The sequence below is a fragment of the Schistocerca serialis genome, chromosome 2, assembly GCF_023864345.2.
Source record: "Schistocerca serialis cubense isolate TAMUIC-IGC-003099 chromosome 2, iqSchSeri2.2, whole genome shotgun sequence".
NCBI lineage: Eukaryota > Metazoa > Arthropoda > Insecta > Orthoptera > Acrididae > Schistocerca > Schistocerca serialis.
Genome location: NC_064639.1, coordinates 920572928 through 920595995, shown reverse-complemented (window position 1 = coordinate 920595995; position 23068 = coordinate 920572928). Strand labels below are relative to the sequence as shown.

General features: G+C 39.1%; 1 protein-coding gene across 1 annotated transcript in view; it reads right to left on the bottom strand.

Annotated features, from left to right (window-relative positions):
• LOC126458288 (ubiquitin carboxyl-terminal hydrolase 7) overlaps positions 1-23068 on the bottom strand; it is a 216205-nt gene that overhangs the window by 53600 nt on the left and 139537 nt on the right. Inside the window, exons 16-21 of the mRNA XM_050095228.1 lie at positions 14062-14229; positions 13822-13975; positions 13579-13715; positions 13403-13495; positions 13195-13318; positions 12486-12557 (exon numbers count right to left, since the gene is read on the bottom strand). Of these exons, the coding sequence (XP_049951185.1) occupies positions 12486-12557; positions 13195-13318; positions 13403-13495; positions 13579-13715; positions 13822-13975; positions 14062-14229 (748 nt within the window). The remainder of the gene's footprint in view (positions 1-12485; positions 12558-13194; positions 13319-13402; positions 13496-13578; positions 13716-13821; positions 13976-14061; positions 14230-23068) is intronic.

Below are 23068 nucleotides of genomic sequence, written 5' to 3'. Positions count from 1 at the left end.
TGATCGAAAAGTAACAGGAATTTTTTTTTTCCCCCAATTTCACGGGATTTATACACCCGATTTTCAAAATTTGTATCATCTAGCTGTCCTGTGTCCTGAGGTATGTTTGCATTTTCAGCTGTTTTGAATATTTAATTTATTGTTGACAGTCGACAAGGTTGTTCGTGTCTTCAAGTGCTCACTGAATTTTTACTTTTGAAAAACACGCATCAAAGAATATGCATTAAATATGAAATAAAGTGACACACTCAAACTCTTGACCGTGGCCTTTGGCGAATCTACTATGATCAAGGCAATGTTTGTGGAAGAAGTAAAAAAAATTGTTCTAGAAAATTGCCGAATCACCATCACAGAGGTTGCTGATGCCGTCGGCACATTCTTTGGCTCATGCCAAGCAATTTTTTCGGATGTTTTGGGCATGAAACGTGTTGCAGCAAAGTTTGTTCAGAAATTGCTGAATTCTGACCAAAAACGCCGCTGCAAAGACATAGCTCAAGAACTGCGGAATGAAGTCAACAACAATCCAGAACTTGTAAAAGTTATGTACCATTTGAATGTAGCAATCTGAAGTAAACAAGCAGGGCTGTGGCAAAACCTCTCATGGAAATTGCATCACGATAATGATCACGTTCGCACCCCAATGCTTGTTCATAACTTTCTGGCAAGAAAAAAATCAAACCCATTATGCTGTCTCAGTCACTCTATTCACAAGACATAGACCCCTGCAACTTCTTTCCATTCTCGAGGCTGAAAGGATGTCATTTTGCCACCATTCATGAGATAATAACAGTGTCACCGAATACCATGCCGAAAAGCGAGTTCCGGAAGTGCTTCCAAGACTGGAAAAAGTACTGGCACAAGTGTGATATATCCGTAATACATTATTTTGAAGGAGACAAAGTTGACAATGATGAATAAATAAAGATTCTTCAAGAGAAACAAAAATTCCCATTATTTTTTGATCATACTTCATATGTGTTTGACCTATTGAACATAAGGTTGAGTAATACGATATTTTTTCCAGATTGTTGAAGCAGTGAACCACTATTATGTGCTTACTATTCAAATACATATGGCCATTTGATAATGGCGTTACGTCCTTGGAAAATATAATTTGAACAACAACAAATTTCTAAATCAAGCAATAAAGATAAGGAATATGGTTATTGATAGGTAATATGCAGGAATATAAATTCAAAAAAATTAAATCATATCTCTTTCAGCATTATTTGAATGTAAGTATGGGTTTTCTGAAATTACGAATGGGGGGTGTACATCACTAAACATGCACATTCATAATTATTCATCATCAATATAATCTTCTACAGTTGGCTAGGTCTGTTTAGAACATACAGCTCTCCATATTTTCCTGTCATCCCACCACCTTTTTCTATCCTCTCTGTACCTGTCTTTTTATCTCTTCTTCAAACATTCATTCACTCCAATACTCTATCTGTCTGCCTTGCTCTAGGTTCGTATCTCTTACTGTCCTGTCTTGGTATCCTGCCAGTTCATATTCTTTTAACATTCCCATGTCTCCTAAATCTTGCCTACCCTATGGTGCATCTGTTTCTCTTTAATTATTTCCCCTCACTCCTTACTATACCTGTAGTAATTAAATTGTAAACAGCATTTCAACCAAAAATTGTTTAACAACACTCTAGTACAGAAGTGGGCTATGTCAAAGTAAAATAACATTTGGTACATTCCTGGAATTAAAGAATGTAAAAAAATTGCCTTAAAATTTAATAAAAATGCTAATATTTAGTAGTTTCTACAGTACTGTGTTGTATATAATTATTCACACTGGCACAGGTGTGAGAGTTTGACAAATAATGTGTGCCATGTTTAGCAGTTATCTACAAGGTGAGTTTCTGACTGTTTCAGTACAATCACACCAACCCACTAAAATAAAGCTGGCAAAGAAATAAGTGATGAGGTTTTTGTGAGTGAACAAGATTACTTTCATCTGGATCTGGAGAACCAAGTCTTGCAAAGAAAAATATGTGTGATTTTATAAGAGTGATGGAGACTATTAAAGTAATGCAAGTAAAATTTGTTTTTGTATTATGTTTATGTGCTCTATTTGGTCAATATTAATATTTTATACCAATTCAGCATTAAATAAACTGCGATCACTCAAGTTGACAGTTTCACTTTTGTTCACAATATTTCTACATGTCATCTTCATGTGAGGTGAGCAGTGGCCTCTTATATGCTCCGCTGCTTAAGAATTCAACCAGACAGTTACTTTTTGAATATGCACCTATTTAAAGCCAGTTTGACTGTCAGCACCTTTTTCTTTGATGCACATTTATTTTTATGCATTCAAATAATCACTTCAGAGATTTTAAGTTCTAATGGGAGAAGATATTAAGTGAGATCTTAAAAACTTGACTGCTGCTGGATGCCAAGCCATGCTTAAAATGAAACCACCCCTTACTGTGAAATAATCTGACATTTTTACAGGTTATGTAATATTCTGTCCAAAAATTAGGAGCCTGCACCACAATACTAGTCTTTTAACCTTTACTTTACTAGTTCAGAACATCACAGTTTTACAAATACACATATTCTCCACTTTTTGTAAACAAACAAGGCATATTATGCTGTAAAATGATGCAGCAAATATTAAACACTTCACAGAAACTCCCTGAAATCATTTCTGTCATATATAATCAACTGTAGTGTCATCCAGATGTCAGTTACAGTAAAACCCCATTTTTATGATCCTGCATTTTATGTTTTCATGCTTTTTACTTTCAATTTAGTCGGTTCCAACAGAAGTCCTATTCTCTCAATACAATGTTTTCCCTAATTAACAATTCCATTTTACAACATTTCCCGCATTTTAAGTTTTCTTTGACGTTTGACGTATTCCTGCTCAAAGTCAGCCTTGAAACAAAGCAGAAAATGCAGTTATTAATCATATCACGTTCCATTAGAATGGTAAGCAAGATTTTCACTGTCAGCATGTTGGGTCACTGCTGCCTGTATTATAGGTTTGCAGCATCTAGAAGGGTGGGAAAGTAAGACGAGTCACTGCCTTAATGATAATCTCGTGATTATAGTGATGCTAGGAGCAACCTTCCCTCTGCTCACTGCGTTGTATTACAACAGCTTTAATTTCCCAGCATTTATAGAAATAAAGCACTGAGGGCAGCTGTCTTTATAACGTGCTTTCACGAATCATTACTTCTGCATGAAATACGCTAATCTTTACTAAGTGCACAATTGGTAAGATCTAATGTCTGATGTAAACATGCCTCCTCAAAACGATTCATAACATGATGACAATTTCCACCCTCTTTTTCACCCAGGACATCTTTGAATCAAGTGGTGACCTGGTCGGCAACAAGTTGTACATTTCTTGTTTATAGTTCTGTGTTTAGGAAGACAGCCAATTTAGTGTCATAAGTTTCATTTACTGCAATTTTTTGATGAATATTACACTCCTGGAAATGGAAAAAAGAACACATTGACACCGGTGTGTCAGACCCACCATACTTGCTCCGGACACTACGAGAGGGCTGTACAAGCAATGATCACACGCACGGCACAGCGGACACACCAGGAACCGCGGTGTTGGCCGTCGAATGGCGCTAGCTGCACAGCATTTGTGCACCGCCGCCGTCAGTGTCAGCCAGTTTGCCGTGGCATACGGAGCTCCATCGCAGTCTTTAACACTGGTAGCCTGCCGCAACAGCGTGGACGTGAACCGTATGTGCAGTTGACGGACTTTGAGCGAGGGCGTATAGTGGGCATGCGGGAGGCCGGGTGGACGTACCGCCGAATTGCTCAACACGTGGGGCGTGAGGTCTCCACAGTACATCAATGTCGTCTCCAGTGGTCGGCGGAAGGTGCACGTGCCCGTTGACCTGGGACCGGACCGCAGCGACGCACGGATGCACGCCAAGACCGTAAGATCCTACGCAGTGCCGTAGGGGACCGCACCGCCACTTCCCAGCAAATTAGGGACACTGTTGCTCCTGGGGTATCGGCGAGGACCATTCGCAACCGTCTCCATGAAGCTGGGCTACGGTCCCACACACCGTTAGGCCGTCTTCCGCTCACGCCCCAACATCGTGCAGCCTGCCTCCAGTGGTGTAGCGACAGGCGTGAATGGAGGGACGAATGGAGACGTGTCGTCTTCAGCGATAAGAGTCGCTTCTGCCTTGGTGCCAATGATGGTCGTATGCGTGTTTGGCGCCGTGCAGGTGAGCGCCACAATCAGGACTGCATACGACCGAGGCACACAGGGCCAACACCCGGCATCATGGTGTGGGGAGCGATCTCCTACACTGGCCGTACACCACTGGTGATCGTCGAGGGGACACTGAATAGTGCACGGTACATCCAAACTGTCATCGAACCCATCGTTCTACCATTCCTAGACCGGCAAGGGAACTTGCTGTTCCAACAGGACAATGCACGTCCGCATGTATCCCGTGCCACCCAACGTGCTCTAGAAGGTGTAAGTCAACTACCCTGGCCAACAAGATCTCCGGATCTGTCCCCCATTGAGCATGTTTGGGACTGGATGAAGCGTCGTCTCACGCGGTCTGCACGTCCAGCACGAACGCTGGTCCATCTGAGACGCCAGGTGGAAATGGCATGGCAAGCCGTTCCACAGGACCACATCCAGCATCTCTACGATCGTCTCCATGGGAGAATAGCAGCCTGCATTGCTGCGAAAGGTGGATATACACTGTACTAGTGCCGACATTTTGCATGCTCTGTTGCCTGTGTCTATGTGCCTGTGGTTCTGTCAGTGTGATCATGTGATGTATCTGACCCCAGGAATGTGTCAATAAAGTTTCCCCTTCCTGGGACAATGAATTCACAGTGTTCTTATTTCAATTTCCAGGAGTGTATTAATAAGTCTTCCATTAGAACACGAATATCTTTTTAATGTAGTTTCATGAAAGACTTCTTCTGCAACAACAGGTGCCGAGGGTTGGCCTTCACTATAAAGAGAGGTGCCTGATGAACAATACTTTAGCATGGAAGTAGGCCAAGCTTCAAGAACAAAAGTGACAATCACAGCACCTGTGGAAGACAAATTTGTCACCCACTGAAATATTTCGTGCATAAGGCATATTTTTTTCACTTGCTTACTGCAGAAGTTCAAAATGATTGATGCAATTAAAAATCCCCCCAAATATGGGCTCTCTTCTGGAATATTGTTTTTAGTGACAAAGAATCAAAACCGTTTCCTTTCATTATGCTATTTGTGCTGCATACAGACAGAAAGTGATGAGTGAAGGTTGTGTGCATTAATGGTGGTGTTTAAGATCAGAAAGAGGAATGTTCCTCATGCAGAGGTGACTCTAGGCACCAATGAACTGGTATGGAAATTTGATGAAAAAATTTGTAAAACCGGTATTTCACAATAAGTCAACTGTCTGACAGTTTTCCATTGATTTCTCCGAGTGTTTTGCATCACATCATGACCACAGAGACAAAGCTGCACTCCTGCAGCCAGGAAGATTACGACTACTATTACATTACTCAGGACACTAACTCTATAATCTAGACTTGGCTCCTAACATTTTGGTTGACAAAAAACTTAATGATTCTGTTAAAGGGAAAATTCGTCAAGTCCTTAAGAGCTGTGATACATGCCTAGATCTGAATTGTAACTAGGCAGTGAAAGTAGCTTTAAGACTTTTCCAATTTAATTGATTCAGCTATGCCAGTATTTTATGTACAGTGTAATGGAGTTTATTTTCCCAGTACCTGTGGCTCAATCTGTTTCTTAATTTGTGTTGTCTTTCTTGTTTTTCATTTGTGACTCTTCATCTAGGAGAATCTTTGGGATTTTGCCTCCAGTTATTTGTCTACATCAAAGTTATCCCCAGCAAAATAGTTCCCGTTAGATATTGTACTACTCTTACACTGTCATTTTTTCCAGTACCAACACTTTTCGAACTTTATCTTTGCGATAGCTTTTAGGTCTCTCAGCTGTATGTTTTTAATCTCATCTACGCTTGGCATACCTTTCAGGTTTTCTTCATTTTTGGGAGCAGTAGAAAGTCAGATGGGTCTATGCCTGAAGAATATTGAGGCTTGGGCATTATTACAGTACTGCTTCTGGCCAAAAATTCACAAAAAAGCACCAGTGTGTTAGAAGGTTCTTTATTGTGGTGCAACTGTCATGAACTGTCTTTCAAAATGACAGAACAGTCAGTCATCATCATTTCGCCACAAATACAGAGGATTTTTTGGACTGCTTCATGTAACCAGCACTGAACTTTTAAGTGGTACTCCTTATTGACTCGCAGATCATGTGGAAATAACTCACGGAGCACTATGCCACTAAAATCTAAGAACACAGTAAGCATAACATTCACATGTGGCCACATTTGGCGATTTAGAATGCTTCCTCTGCGACGAATGAGCCTTAGTTTTGCCATCATCCATAAACCCATATTTCATGATCTTTCATGACATGTTTCCGTAATTCCACATTATTGTTAAATTCATCAAGTGATTAGTGAGCAGTTTTCATTCAATGCTGTTATTATGTGAAATTCAACAATTTTGGGAAAAAAAACTGCTGTCACATGTTTCACAAACATCTGAAAAAATTTCATGGCACAAACCAATTAATTTGCCAACAACATTAATAACTTCTCTTACTGTGATATGGCGATCATTCATAATCATTTCTTTCACTTTTTCCACAATTTCATCAAATGATGATGTGCCAGGGCATCCAGAGTGCTTGTAATCTTCAATGTCTTCTCTGCCTCCTTTGAAACACACAGTTCTTCAGTTTCAACATTTTATTAGCCTAGAACCAGCAACTTTTTTAAATTCCTTAAAGTGTTTATTAATGACTCTACCAAAAGTTGCAGTATTTACTTTAGGTAGCTAGTTTAAAACTTTGGAGGTTTATTTTCAAGCCTGATCTAATGAGGCTGCACTGACAGTGCCTGATCTTAATAATAAAAACAACATACAATGGCCAAAATGTGCTTTATAAATGTTTACAGCAAAAAAAAAGGCATGTGTGGATAGTGGCATTCATTCTGTAAACATTTATAAAGCAAGTGTTGGCACTTAGATGTTTGTTATTAAGATCAGCCTCAGTAGCCCAGGCTTGAAAACAACCCTGTATAGTTCAAATCTAGTCACCCAATACAAATACTGCAACTGTTGACAGAATCGTTAACAAAAGCTTTAAACACTTATACCCTCGTAAATACTTGTTTTAATCATAGCAGACCCATCAAGATAACATTTCTGAAACTTGGTGCACTCAATTCCATTCTTATGGTAAAATTTAATACAAAGTTCTTGATTTGTTTTTATAGAACTAAATTTAATGCAAACACAAGGAAGGTGAGAAGAAGAACAAGGTCTTCCAACTGTGGAAAGGAATTCAGCAGCAAGAGAGGAGCATAAGAAATAGAAGAAAGTGGCAAATAAGACAGTGGCTGAGGGGAAAAGATTGTGGATGGAAGAATTGACATAGATGACGGATGAAGATAGCATAGGAAATAAAGAAAGTACTATATAGAATGGTCAAAAGTAAGAGAAGAGATTTGAGAGAGGATAAAACAATGATTAACAGAAATGAGAAAGCAGTTAATAATGAGGCACTGAAGATTGTGTGGAAGAAGTACTTTGAGCACTTGCTAATCCGCAAAGCCTTGGAGGTGAAACAGATTGAAGGAGGTTGAAGTTAACTCTGCAGGGGGTGGGGGGAGCACCTGACACAGGAAGGATTGTAGAAACTTGACTTTTATATTCTGGAGGATATTCAGGAACAGCTGGATACTTGGGAAGAAACTGTGAGACAACATGGACTGAATTTAATTATAAACAAATGTGAGATCACAGTTACAACTAGAAAGAGAGATAGACCAACTAGCGGAATAAGGATTGGAGGTCAACAAACTGCTGAAGGTGGAACGTGTCAAGTACTTGAGAAGTCTGATAGAGGAAAACGGAAGAAATGAGAAAAATCACAGAACATGGTAGACAGAAGAATTCCTGTGATGTGTTAGGAGTCTCGTTTGGAACAAAGACATCCCACAAAAAAGCAAAGATGTAATATAAAGAAGTTACTACATCCCAATACTGAGCTATGCATCCAAAACATTGGTTATGAAGAAGAGAGAGGAAAAGAGGATAACAGCCATGTGAAATGAAGTTTCTCAAAATTAGTGGAAAATCCAGGATGGAATGTAATAATATTGTGAAAAGGAAAGTTGCTACTCTACTCATCGCATAGCAGAGATGCTGAATTGCTAACAAGCAAAACAAAAAAGACTGCCACAAATAAATCTTTAAGCCAGTAAGGCCTTTGTCAAAACACACACACACACACACACACACACACACACAAACTGCAGTTTCAGGCAACTGAAACCACACTGCGAGCAGCAGCTCCAGTGCATGGTGGTAGTGGTGACTGGGTGGGGGTAAGGAGGAGGCTGGAGCAGGGAGGGGAGGGATAGTAGGGTAGGGGTGGCAGACAGTGAAGTGCTGCAGTTTAGACAGAGGACAGGGGAGAGGTGGGGAGTGAGTTTGCGGAAAAGGAGAGAAGTAAAAAGACTGGGTGCAATGGTGGAATGAGGGCTGTGTAGTGCTGGAATGGGAACAGGGAAGGGGCTGGATGGATGAATTCAGTGACTAACGAAGGTTGAGGCCAGGAGGGTTACAGGAACGTAAGGTGTATTGCAGGCAAAGTTCTCACCTGCACAATTCAGAAAAGCTGGTGTTGGTGGGAAGGATTAATATGGAATAGGCTGCGAAACAGTAATTGAAATGAAGGATGACTCAGCATCACCGCTACATGGTGAGAAGCAACTTTCCTTTTCATAATATTGTTACATTCCACAGAAGTAGAATAAAAGCAACAAAGAAAAATACAATGAGGAATGGAAGGATAGGGGAAATAGTGAAAGAGGAACCCTTGCAGAGCAGGATAGAAATATCAAGGGTAAGATAGTATCGACACTTAAAGAGAATGGAAAATGAGAGGATCCCCAATAAGATACATGAAATGCAAATGGGAAGGAAACAAATAAGACCAAGGGATGGATGGATGGATGGATGGATGGATGGCTGAAAGGTGGGGAGAAGTGTGTGGCGAAAAGAGATGAGGACAGGACCAGGGTAAAAACAGAAAGATGGTGGGAAAACAAGACTAGATGGTGAGGCTCGTATTCCAAACAGACCCAGCCTGTGGCTGGAAACTGTTCAAGATGATGATTTGCAAAAATCATGTAAAGCAGAAGCATTTAGTAATTGATAGGCACACACAAAAGAAAGAAAACTTGCTATCTTTTGGAGTTATCCTTTGACAAGCTAGAGTAAAATGTGATGAATGTGAAACCCCCCACGCGCGCGCCTACTATGCTCCTAAGTGGCCTCTAGCCAGCACAATGTATGGGCATTGTGTGTGTGTGTGTGTGTGTGTGTGTGTGTGTGTGTGTGTGTGTGTGTGTGTGTGTGTGGGGGGGGGGGGGGGGCGGGCTAGGAAGTTTCCTCTCTTTTTTGTGTGCCTATCAACAACTCAACACTTTTGTTTTTCTCTTAGTGGTACCCTTCAATCCTAATGTATTTATATTCTACAAGAACTTTCCTACAATAAAAACATGTAACCTATTTGACAACTGACAAAAGACTAAATATTTGATACATCTACCACTGACAGAGATACTTTTCAGGCATGTTTACAAACACAAAAACAATAAAATCATGCAAATTTGACTAATATAACAAAGCAAAATTATAAAAATTCTCTTCACTTTTTGAACAGACCTCATACTGCTGTGTTTATTATTTTCACATTAATGTTAAATATTTATCAATTCTACATTACTCTGCAGAAATTGAGTTCTGTTTCCAGTAAATTCATCTGAAGGTCCTTTTGACTGACATACAGATAGTGAAATATTTTGAGGTTTCTGCTGGTGCCATTGTTAGAAGTCCTGTTACAATCTAATATATTACTTTGCTGACAGTTTCTATTGCTTGTTTGTTGTTAATTCTCTTAAATCGGTCTTTCTTTCTTACTACCGTATTTACTCGAATCTAAGCCGCACTCGAATCTAAGCCGCACTCGAATCTAAGCCGCACCCGAAAAATGAGACTCTAAATCAAGGAAAACAATTTTTCCCGAATCTAAGCCGCTCCCGAAATTTGAGGCTCGAAATTCAAGGTGAGAGAAAAGTTTTAGACCGCCCCTCCAAATCGAAAAACAGTTGGTCCATTGTAACGTGAAACACAATTGCGGTCGAATGGATGAAGATACAGCTACAGTAGTTTGGTTCGAGTTGTAAGCTTAACAGTTAAGCTTTACCAGGTAGCCATTGCTATGTCAGGCGCTCTGTCTCTATTTATAGGAGTACCCTTCCTTTTTCGTGTTCTTCGTCTGGTTTGAATCGATTGCTTATTTTGCTTTGATCTGATAAGTGCCGTTCTCTTTGTTATAGGTGTTTATGTCACTCTAAGCTGAGAATGCATTGTACTGTGTCATGCATTGTTTGTTACATTCTGATAATGCGTGTTTACGACCTGTCGCCGCTCGCGGCAAGGCTTGCTTTTGTGCGCGCTACCGCGGCTTACAATAAAAGGAAAAAAAAGAGAGGAATTGTCTCATAAGCGAAACAATGGCGGGAGTCTGCTATTTGTTGTTACTTAAACTGCTGTTTTCTTTGATAATGATCAACAAGAACCAAATAACAGACTGCGTATGATAGAAGATGTTCTGAACGAGAGTTTAGCGAAAATTTTTCTCTGTTTGAAAATCTTTGCAGACGACTTCTTTAGTACATTACATTCTGCACAGAAATTAGAGTCATCTTAGATTTAAAAATCTAGACAGTTGCCGTGCTTAGTTTCTGACTGTATCACTATTCAGCATAAGAATAATACGAATATAAACATAACATGATATGTATATTCTTCCGCGTTTGCTGTTCTAGTTTCGTAGTTTATTAGGCAGACAGGATTTAAATGAAATAGCAGCAAACACGAAAGAATACATTGCATAATGTTTACATTCTTCTACCTTTTAATTTAGTTACTGACGCAGAGGTTTTGGCGCCAGTATTTATCTTTGTGCCTGCAAAGCATACCTGTCTAGCGCGACATATATTTGACGGCAGAAGTTAGTTGTGGCTACACCTACCAACATTTTTCAGAACTTCCGCTTACTTTGCACTCAATTCTAAGCCGCAGGAAGTTTTTTGGATTACAAAAACTGGAAAAAAAGTGCGGCTTAGATTCAAGTAAATACGGTACTTTTGAATGCCATAATTTCTTGTCTTCAATGTAGAAATATGTAATGATATTTTGTATTTCTTTTGTAACCTAGTACAGGCTGCAAAGATAGTCTTTGTTTGCTTAATCCAGTTTATAGAAGTGTATGTGACAAAAGAAGCCTGTGACTATTGAAAAACAGTGCCAGACGCTGTCTATAAGTAATCTACAAGTAACCCACTGTTTCCCTCCCCCCCCCCCCCAAAACTGAAATCAATCCATCAGTTGCAGACTGTATAATTGTCCAAAAATGTGTAGGGGGAAGACAAATAACTGCAACTGGTTATAGTCATTTGTATTTCCAACTGATTATTCTACGACTGAGCTAAAACGACTAGCATCTGCAAAGAGTGCTCTCTACAGAGAAATGTAATTTCTTCTGACATTTAAAAATGATGTCATCAACATGAGTACTAAAATGACTTTTTTCTGGCATCTAAAATTCTGATATACACGAACTTCACTACAACCGCTTTGGATTAATAACTGAAGTATCTTCACTCTTTTTAGCTCATTAATACTTTTTCACAATCAATAAAAGGACCTAAGTTGATATGTTACAATGTCAATTTTTTCTATTAGTTCTGACATCTATTTGATTTAATATGAAATACAAATATCAGTTTCTTAACACTGCTTGCTCTCTCTATCCATCATTTACCTGCTATTTTGTGAAACTGGTTCTGCTACCTCATCCAGTAGCTAGTAATGCCACTCTCTCTCAAAACCCAACAAAAAAAAAAAAAAAAAATGTGCATTTCTTAAATCACCTTGCCATGTAATCGTACCTTCTTATTTCTGCAGATCATTAAGCTTCAGAACATAAATTAAAAGTTTACTTCTGATGTTGCACAGCCTTTCATAACTGCCATAATACTGTTGCATATTAATATACTTTAGATTAATGCACAGTTTGCTGTAGGAAGTTAGCAAAGGGCAGGAATACATTTACACATATCACAAGGAGACATATTACAGAAGTTCAGTTTTGTTGCAAAATTATCGATAGCAGAAACCCTGGATTAAATAATTGTCTGTTATGTACCTATTATTGTGAGAATCACTGTGGGAAAATGCAGTGTAGACTTCAGATACAGACAAATTATAATGTCTGAGAATTTCTATTCACTCAATTACTGTTATGTTATTTTCTACTTAGTTATGAAATCAAAAGAATTTTGTATATGTGACAAGCATTCACTTACCTTCTCAAATTCTTTTTCTTGAATTCCTAATTTCTTCAGTAATCTATCTTTAATCTTTGAAAATGGCTCCCCCTGGAAAATTCAATTCAATTCAATTTTGTTCCTACTGCCAGTAGACTTGCACTCTTAATATAACGAGTTTTGAGAACCATAAGCAGTAAAGTTATTGTACTGACATTTTAATAGCAATCATCAATAATTTGAACATCGAAAATACTGATGAAAACAAGAATGAAAATATGCTTTCAATATACTAATAACAAAAACAGTTAGCAAATAAACCCTGATATCAGCAACTTATGTACCTTTTGGTTGTATCAGCTATTGTCTATACTATAGTACTACAAGTTCCACAGTATATGTAGGAACTGTTAATACCATGAAATTTCATATTTCTCATCCTGAAACTACTTTTGTATCTAAGCATAGTAAATATTCTGTACCTTCCACATAAATGAGTAACACACAGTTGGCTACATTGTGCTGACTGTTGGTAGCTCACCACTCTACCATACTATTCCTTTAATTATTTGTTTTTCACTCAGAACTACCAGGTACCATGCTAAAACTTTGAATCTATTCTTTTAAGTTGATAAATACAGATCAGATCAGAGTATCCATGTACATGTAAACTAAATGGTAATTTTCCATTAATAGTGCATAGCTTCAAATTACTTAGGAATCTCATGCTTAAGAAAATGATACTTACATGCTTCACTTTAAGGAAGAATGGAATGCCAAATGTAGAGAAAATGTCCTTATAAAAATGGGCAACTGGCATTAGCATTTCATCATCCGCTAGGTGCAGTTCATCTCGTGGTATCTCCTCTATCCTGTATCCATTGAATACAAACATAATATAAATAATTTTGCATAGTTGAATATGTTAGCTAAAACAATTGGTTTTTTGTAGTCACCTGAATGTTTTACTAGCAGAAGAGTTTAGTGTTTCTAGTGGACCATCTTCCTTTGGGCCAGAAATAATTTTGTTGCAGTTTACTTCAAATATCCTAAACATAAAAAAAATGGCAATCAGAGCACAAGAGCAGTACAGTGAATGTAAGTTGTTACTTCTGTGAGAAGACTATCATACCTAAGTTTTCCAGACCCATTTTCGGACAGTTCAACCTGCTTTCTTGCTTCCTCCAAGAGGTCTGATACTGTACCATTTTTATTTGGGTACAGTATTAGCTCCTTTTCTTCTTTCAATTTTGGGCCTACCCATACACACTGAAAACATGTTTTTTAACATATCAATCACTTGCTTTTTAATTCATTTAAACAGTTAAAAATCTATGTACTCATTTGGTTTTAAGAGCACCACAGCACTGTATACCTTAAATTGTTTCTTGTTTTCAAGTTCATTAATTCGTATACTAAGCTGCTGATAAAATATTTTCTTAGGCGTCTTAGGCTTGCAATAAACTAGCAATTCTTTTAATGTTCCATCATAGGTGCACCGGAGAGGGTTTCCAGGACTATCTTTGTAGCTGAGAAAGTATAAAAATTGAACTGTAAGTAAATGTAGACTTTTGGAGATGTTAGCTCCACTAATTCTAATTGACACATAACTTACTTTTGACACTTAAAGAACTGAAGCAAGTAAGGGTCTACACCAACTCGTTCGGCGACAGCTCGTGCCATTTGATCATAAGTCATCCTCTGTGAAAGATCAATCGTAAATCCTGGATCGTTGGGTATCATTTTATCACAGAAAGTTACTTCAACACGGTGAAACAAATCCCTGCAATAATTCCGGTATTACTGACAGAAAAACAAAAGGTTTACATGGTTTATAACAGACAATGCAAGGTATACTGTAATGAATTTAACTGGGCATAGGAAGCAGCACTGGCAAATATTAGAACACAATTTGCATTAGTAGAAATGTGCATAACAAAAATAGTGACCATGCACACAACACTGAACAATGAAAATCTCAAGACACTCTGGGACAGAGAGGATGCAAATCACATGCTTTGCCACATCTATTGCAGTAGTTTTTCTCCCATTCACTTTTACATTTAGCTTGACATCTAGTGTGTGAGAGGGAAGAAGTCATGTAGCTTTTCAAACAGAGGAAACAACAGCCTGCCATATAACAGAACAACAGACAATGTAATTCACCATTTCCAAAGTCTGACTTTCTTTACAGCTTTGGCTATCTATACCTGTGAGAAACATCCAACACACCTCTCACAATATAGTATTCCGCTGTCGACCCAATCTATGCAATTTCCAGATTTATCCATGTGCCACATCTAACTCCAACCACTTGTCACGTGGGTCGAATTCCGCTGAAGACCAAGGTGCAAGACCTGTCCAATTCATCCAGCCAGCATATCCTACTCCACTCCCATCACATGCTTATCCTATCCTATCAGAGACAGGGTCACCCGTGAAAGCAGTCATTTCACATACCAGCCCTGCTGCAATTCCTCTCCAGCAGCATTTGATGTGTGCATGACCACCAAGCAACTGTCCACCCGAACGAATGGCCACTGCTGAACTGTGGCCAAGAGCATTGTTGACCATTCAGTGGCAAGCTACACTGCTCACCATAACATGCTCACTTTCAACAGCTGCCTCACAAATTGTGCCATCTGGATCCTTCCCAGCATCAGATTTTCTGGACTACATAGGTTGGAAGGCTGCCCACTTGAGTTGGATAATAATTATGAAGAAGCGACTGTGGCCTTGCTATGTAAGCTCCTTAGGGAAAATCGCATTCAAGGCTGGAAAGAAATTCAATGAGCACTTTGTTTTTCTGCCAGTGGGCATCATCCAAAATATTGAGGCACTCTGCCTGGGGCTCTCAAAGATGCAGGATGCAGTCATTTTAGGCTTTTAGCTCATGTTGACACCAAAGACTCCTCTGTCTTTTGGGTTCTGCGACAATAGTCAGTTTCTGCATGCAGCTGATGGAATTGGTAAAATTTGCTGCCCTCGGTTGTTGGGTGCAAGCAGAACTTACAATCTGCAGTGTTGTACCCAAAGTCGATAGGAGTCCTTTCTTTGATTTGGAGTCTAGTGGAAAGTCTCAACCAGAGGGTCAATTTATTCTGCGAGTCTTAGCTGCAGATTTCTGGACCAGCATTATGGGGCAAGAATTGTAGGGTTCCCCTAAATAGATCACAGGCACATTACACAAGAAAGCAGTTGCTCAGGTAGCAGAGTGGAGGGGGGAGGGGGGCGGCGGCGGCTAGAAGCCAGATGCAATTTTGAGGTCCTCTGGATGAATGCTCGTCACCCAATACTCAGAGAACAAAATCTGATAGTGTACAAGCCAGATACACTTCTAATAGCTAGATTTTAATGGCAAATTGACAAAAAATTTGTAAAAAAATTCTTTGAATTTACAGCCCTCCTTGAAAGTAGTTGTGTTCAAATGACAATCTGAACTGACAGTTGGATGAAATCCAAAGCAGAAAGCTCTAAAATATTTAGTGAGGCACGGAACATACATGCGAAAGATAGGCTACGACATAAAAGGAGGGGGTAGTGTTCATTGGTACAGCAAAAATATTATGTCTAGTGAGTTTGAAATTGAGTGTGAATGCAAAATTACCTGGATGTTAGTAGCCGTCCTAGATGAAATCAAATTAATCATTGAATGTTTTACCCTCCATCTGATACTGATGTGTAGTGGGTGATTCATTTAAAGAAAGTCTTTGTTAAGTAGTGCAGAAGTACCCTAAACATGCCAGTTTTACCAGCCAATTGTGCACTGGGACATCTATAGATTTATTGCAAGTGGTACAGACATACAGTCTTGAAAATAAGTTCTGAATGCTTTCTCTGAAAACTGTCTTGAGCAAACAGTGTGACTAACCACGCACAATGGAAGTATTTTAGATCTCTTAGGTGCATACTGCCAGACCTTATTGACACTGTCAGTATAGGGACAAGGAAAAATGATTACTAGGGGCATGAAAAACACGCATTTTTCGATAAACATGATTCTGCCTCAAAATGCAAGATATTCAAATTATCTAGCAGATGCTATTTCATAGGAAGTTGTATCCAGATGAACTATTTTATCAGATATAGTTTGAAATAACTTCATTTTCTGCATGTAAATACCAAGTACATTGTCAATTGCTGTTATTGCACATCACCTGGCAAAACCGAAATTTGTAAAAAATTGTGCATAAGAACATTTTTACAAAATAAAAGGTGCACAAATGTAAACCATATTGTTGTCCTAGATGCTCTCGTGCCACACCATTTGTGGGCAGCTGAATGTTCTGTATAACATACACATTGCATAACAAAACATAGTTCTCAGCTGTGGGACCTAGCATCTTACAAGGGGACCTTCCAGTCTTGGAAATTCAGTTCGAGATGAGACTTCGCATGTTAGTAGTGTATCTCAATGGTGTACTGTCTACTCATAGAATCTTAAAGCACACTATCTAGAAAATACTGAAAAAAAGGCTCTAAAGTTTGAAATGTAGCTCATACACACCTCATATGCGGGTCGTAAGTAGCAAGGCAGCAGATGAGTGAAGTAGCTCAGCCAGTAGTGTGCTAGACTGTCCTGCAGCCAATCTGAGTTCAATCCTTCCTACCTGCCAGTACGGTTTCATTTTTTTTTTTAAATTGTTTACCAGTTGTTATAATTTTTAAAACAAAGTTGGTGACCTAAAGTGTTATCAGTTAAATCCTAAATAATTTTATTTTGTTTATGAAATGGCTTTCACAGCTATGTGAATTACACTCATCAATATTTTCTTTTTGAAAAGTTGAATAATTTCATATGCATTTTTAACAGAAGAAAATTAATTACCACTGAAACAAAATTCTGGTAGGAGAAAATTATATATATATTTTTTTTCAATGTCACATTCATTTGTCAATTTTGTATTTTATATGCAAGCACCAGAATAATAATTTTCATCAGAACATTGAAAACAATTTATGAAGGACCGCTGTTTACAGGAACAGCATTTTTTATAAGATCTGTTCAAAAATATATTTCGTTGACGTCCTGAAATCTGCTCTTTCATAAGAAAGCCTGGAAGCATACCGGGCATACTGGATCATTTCCATAAAATTGACGATGACAGCTCATGATGAACTATTGATTTAATTTTACACAGCCTTCATTTCTCTATTATTTTCAATAAAATAATCAAAATTTTGTACATACTTTATCAGATTTTTTTACTAGTCTGTAAAAATAGATGTCATGTGGTTGAAAAAGTGAAGTACATTTTGGAGGAATCACTTTAATCGTTTATGTTGGTGATTTCTCATCATCCTGAAAGACTATGTCGTATAATTCAGGCTTTGCTTGTCAACCCCAAGAGTCAATAATTAACAGAAACTGTTCTTGACCCAAAAAAGGCTTCCAACACCAGTTGAGAAAGTCAGTATATAGTTCTGTCCTTTGCTTCCCAGATTTGGAAATATTATTACAATGTTTTTATAATTTGACTGCCTCTTGTAAATGTTGTGTCTTTTGGCAAAAATAGTTTTGCTTCCTTTGACAGCCAGAGTCCTGTTGTACACTGACTGATACTGACATCCTGGAAAGAAAAGGCAATCTAAACTGAAGTATTTTACAAGAGAATGGTAAAAATAGAACACAAAATGAATTTTTAAATATCCTGCAATAAATAACTGTCTGGTCAGTGTTGATGACAAAATCTTTGTTGAAATTCAATATCATTTTTAATGTCTGAGTTCGAAAAGTGTCTGCAGCAGCCACGGTTTATTCTATTGTCTCTGTTTCTTTTCTTGAAACAAATCTTGTCGCTCTTCACTGATGAATTTCATACTTATTTTTGAATCTATGACCCCAGCTGTCAGAAGCTTTAAATTCAAAATCTATAAACTGCCGTGCTGCTGCTAAGGTCCACTGTTGCAAATTCCATGTAGTCACTTGCTGATAATTCTCTCAGTCCTCAACAAAACAATCATACATCCAGAAACTGATTGCTGCATACGTATCAAATTGATATCCCATTGGGATAAGTATTGGTTCTTTCTTAAGTGTCTGCATCCTTTTTTATGATGTTTGCAGTTTCCACATATAACAATGTTAATTCTGCAATCCAAAGAAAGATGGCCTACTTCTCGTCTTCTTTTCTTCTGGTTGATATTTATCCAATGAGCTGTGGTCTTCATACCTTTCAAAATGTTCACCTTCACAGTTTTCATTTTTGTGAGCAAGTTCATCATCAATCACAAATATTTTTTCAGCCAACATGTCCATAGCATGACTGCAAACTTCTTCACCCATCAACACTGCTTCATGACAAATTGTCGCTGAAGATTCTGATCTAATCACATTGTTTGCAGCAAGCAAGTTTTCATAATACAGTAGTCTCAATTATCCGACCTAAACCGGCCGCGACAAGGTGGGATAAGCGAGAAGGCCGGAAAACACGGGGGAGGGGGGGACAAAAATTAAAGTAGGCCACATGAGTTGAACATTTAATACAACACAAATCAAATTAGACTGAATAGATATTTACTGTGTGAAGAAGTTGGTAATTGTCTTTTGTTTGCCACTAAATCACGTACTCTCTTAAGAAGTAAAACCTCAAAACTTCCTGGCAGATTAAAACTGTGTTCCCGACCGAGATTCGAACTCGGGACCTTTGCCTTTCGCGGGCAAGTGCTCTACCATCTGAGCTACCGAAGCACGACTCACGCCCGGTACTCACAGCTTTACTTCTGCCAGTATCTCGTCTCCTACCTTCCAAACTTTACAGAAGCTCTCCTGTGAACCTTGCAGAACTAGCACTCCTGAAAGAAAGGATACTGCGGAGACATGGCTTAGCCACAGCCTGGGGGATGTTTCTAGGCTGTGGCTAAGCCATGACCCCGCAGTATCCTTTCTTTCAGGAGTGCTAGTTCTGCAAGGTTCGCAGGAGAGCTTCTGTAAAGTTTGGAAGGTAGGAGACGAGATACTGGCAGAAGTAAAGCTGTGAGGACCGGGCGTGAGTCGTGCTTCGGTAGCTCAGATGGTAGAGCACTTGCCCGCAAAAGGCAAAGGTCCCAAGTTCGAGTCTCGGTCGGGCACACAGTTTTAATCTGCCAGGAAGTTTCGTATCAGTGCACACTCTGCTGCAGAGTGAAAATCTCATTCTGGAAACATCCCCCAGGCTGTGGCTAAGCCATGTCTCCGCAGTATCCTTTCTTTCAGGAGTGCCAGTTCTGCAAGGTTCGCAGGAGAGCTTCTGTAAAGTTTGGAAGGTAGGAGACGAGATACTGGCAGAAGTAAAGCTGTGAGGACTGGGCGTGAGTCGTGCTTTGGTAGCTCAGATGGTAGAGCACTTGCCCGCGAAAGGCAAAGGGCCCGAGTTCAAGTCTCGGTTGAGCACACAGTTTTAATCTGCCAGGAAGTTTCGTATCAGCGCACACTCCGCTGCAGAGTGAAAATCTCATTTTGGAAGTAAAACCTCGGTAGACAATGTATCCTCCAGTTGCTCTACATGTTTTAAAGCAGTTTCTATGGCCTTATGTCCTTCGTTGTGAGAAATCTTGAGCGCACTTTCCTCCACTACATCCGCTTCATCTTCATCATCATCATCATCATCATCATCATCATCATCATCTTTTTTGTTTACCATGTTGACTATTTCTTCATCTGTCACTTCAAATTCTTCATCTTGACAATCCATTCATTTATGACACCTTCTGCAGCATCAGCACATCCCGGAACTTTTCGTAACAATGAAAAGTAGGGTAGTATTTTCTGGTTCGGTCGGCTGCTGTAGATTTTCATCAGCTGGAGAATTTTCTTGATTTTCCTGTAGCAAAAATTCTCCAGGATTTTGCAATTGTATTTGTTCCAACACTCTCCCAAGATTGGGCCACGTCATAAGCTACATCTTTCAAATTAATACGGCACAACTGCTCTAGCATCTTTTCTCCCTTGTCCATAGCATTAATTAAAGAGGATAGCAAGTTTCTGCGGTAGTTTCTCTTCAGTGTCTCTAAGGTCCCTTGGTTCATAGGCTGATATAAGGATGTGACACTTGGAGGCAAAAACATGGCCTTTATATCTTGATCTTTAAGTTCATCTTCATTAGGATGACAAGTGGCATTGTCTAGAAGCAACAGTGCTTTGCGGGGCAAGTTGTTTGCTTTTAAAAACTTTTTAGTTTGTGGCACGAACTTGTTAAAAACAATTCTTTAAAAATGTCTGAGCTCATCAAAGCACTTTTTTGGTTGTAATATTTCACCGGTAAAGCATTTTTAGATACATTTTTAAATGCTCTCAGTTTTTTTGGCTTACCTATCATAGACAGTTTCATTTTCAAATTTGCTGTGGCGTTACTGCATTCAAGAATCATCACTATTTCTTCGCTACGTTTGTAGCCTGGCGCCGTCTTTTCGGTCTTTGACGCTAACGTTTTTCCGGTAACATTTTGTAATTGAGACCAGTCTCGCCACAGTCAAAAATTTGATCGCCTGTTAGGTTTTCCTTGTTCAATACCTTGTGAATTTCATTCCTAAACAATTGAACAGCTCCAAAATTTGCTGAAAGCTTTTCACCACAGACATTAAGTAGCCAAATTCCGTATCTTTTCTTCCATCTATCAAGCCAGCTTACACTAGCTGTGAAATCAGGTTCACCTTCGTTTAGTTCGTTATGAAACTTGAAGGCTTTTTCCCGCAAAACAGGTCCCGACATGGGTACACCTTTATCTCTATGTTGAGTAAACCATAGAAACAAAGCTTCACTTACTTTTTCATAATCACATTTTTTCATGGTTTTCCGATCTTCCAAAACAGCAGAGGTTGCTCGCTGAGAACACCACTCCTCAATTTCATTGCGGTTCCTTTTCCAGTCTCCAACTGTTGTTTTCCCAACGCTATAATCTTGCGCCACTTTTAATAAAGCTTCACCATTGTCTATTCATTTTAAAGCTTTAAGTTTTTCTTCCATTGAAACCACCACTCTTGTCCGTTTTGAAGCCATCACCACAAATTTTTACAATAAACAAAGTTCAACACATCCACTCCAATACAGATCTAAGTTAGCACTGAGGAGTGGCGAGTAGCAGACGGTGACAATGAACCGAGTATCAACAAACATGTTAGTCACTGACCTGTCGCGGCTGGCGCACAGCCAGTGCGGTGAAAGGGTCGGACAACACAGAAGGTCAGATAACCGAAGATCGGATAATCGAGACTCTACTGTAAATCAAACACATCTTTTAACATCACCTTCGACACTTCACTGTATAATGAATCTGCAGTTTCTGAATCTTTCGCAGTGTCTTCATTGACAGACATTTTTAATTCACAATATTGTAATAACTCTGATAATATTTCACAGTACAGAACACTCCAGTGTCTGCAAAAGTCAGGAATGAACTGGTACTGTAGCAGGTAAGGCCTATTGTTTGATTAGTTCCGTGCGGGCCTCGACACTTCCTGGCCATCGGCCTGTTTGTATATACAATAGGGCAACAGTTATGCTCTACTTTTCCATGAAGACACTGGTTCCTCAAATGAATATTTATAACCTTGCCACTGCTTATAATAGCTTACCCCCATTAAAAATGCATTTGAAATTATTCAACATTTAAAAGGAAAGTATTGACAAGTGTAAGTCACATTTTAAGTAGCCTGTGACAGCCATTTCACAAAATAAAATTATTTACAATTTAATTGATAAGCAAGAGTTGCTATAATTTTTAAAACAAAATAAAACTGAGCCTGAAGGTAGAATCAAACCCCATTCAGCCTAGCAAGCTATGGACAGCTATTTTACCTGTACGCTGGAATGCTACTTCTGACCGAACATGAGGTGCATATGAGCTACACTTAAGACTTTAGAGCCTCTTTCCTCAGAATTTCCTGGATAGTGTGCTTTAAGACTTCTATGAGTGGACACCCTTGAGGAATACTACCAATCTGCAAAGTATCATCCAGAGTTCAATTTCCAGGACCAGAAGGCATATGTTTGTCTGCTAGCTAAAGGTCAAAGGTTTATAAAATGAAGACACTTCCAATGTCACCATTTTAGGTGGTGGATGTTTTGAACTGGGTTGCATCAAAAACAGTAGAGGTTGGGTCCGAACAACTTTTTTTACAATACTGCCAACCTCAATAAGCAACTGCACAGTAGCCATTACCATAAGCTTTGTATTTTGCGTGGCCCATTTTCTCATTTTGACATGAACTGAAAAACTAATCCTGATCCATCACTGATTTTATTAGGGCTCTCATAACACCAGAAGGGACTGGTGATCCTAATGATCACATGTCAGTTCTGCTTTACCAGCCTGCTGCTCTGTGAGAGGGAGTCGGGACTTGTGACCCATGCTGTTCCTCTCCATTCTGATGGTCAAACTTCTAGTTAGTTAACGATTACAGCCGACTGCCAGTTTACAGTGTCCACACTCTACACTATATGGACCAAAAAGCAAAAATTGTCATCGTATTTCGACCTTTTCAAAAGTCTTCCACTACTGTGTGAGGAGAATAATTTTCAGTTCTACTTCTATGCTAAGTGCCTTGTTGGTTCTATCTGTAGCATTGTCTCTCTCTCTCTCTCTCTCTCTCTCTCTCTCTCTCTCTCTCACACACACACACACACACACACACACACACACACA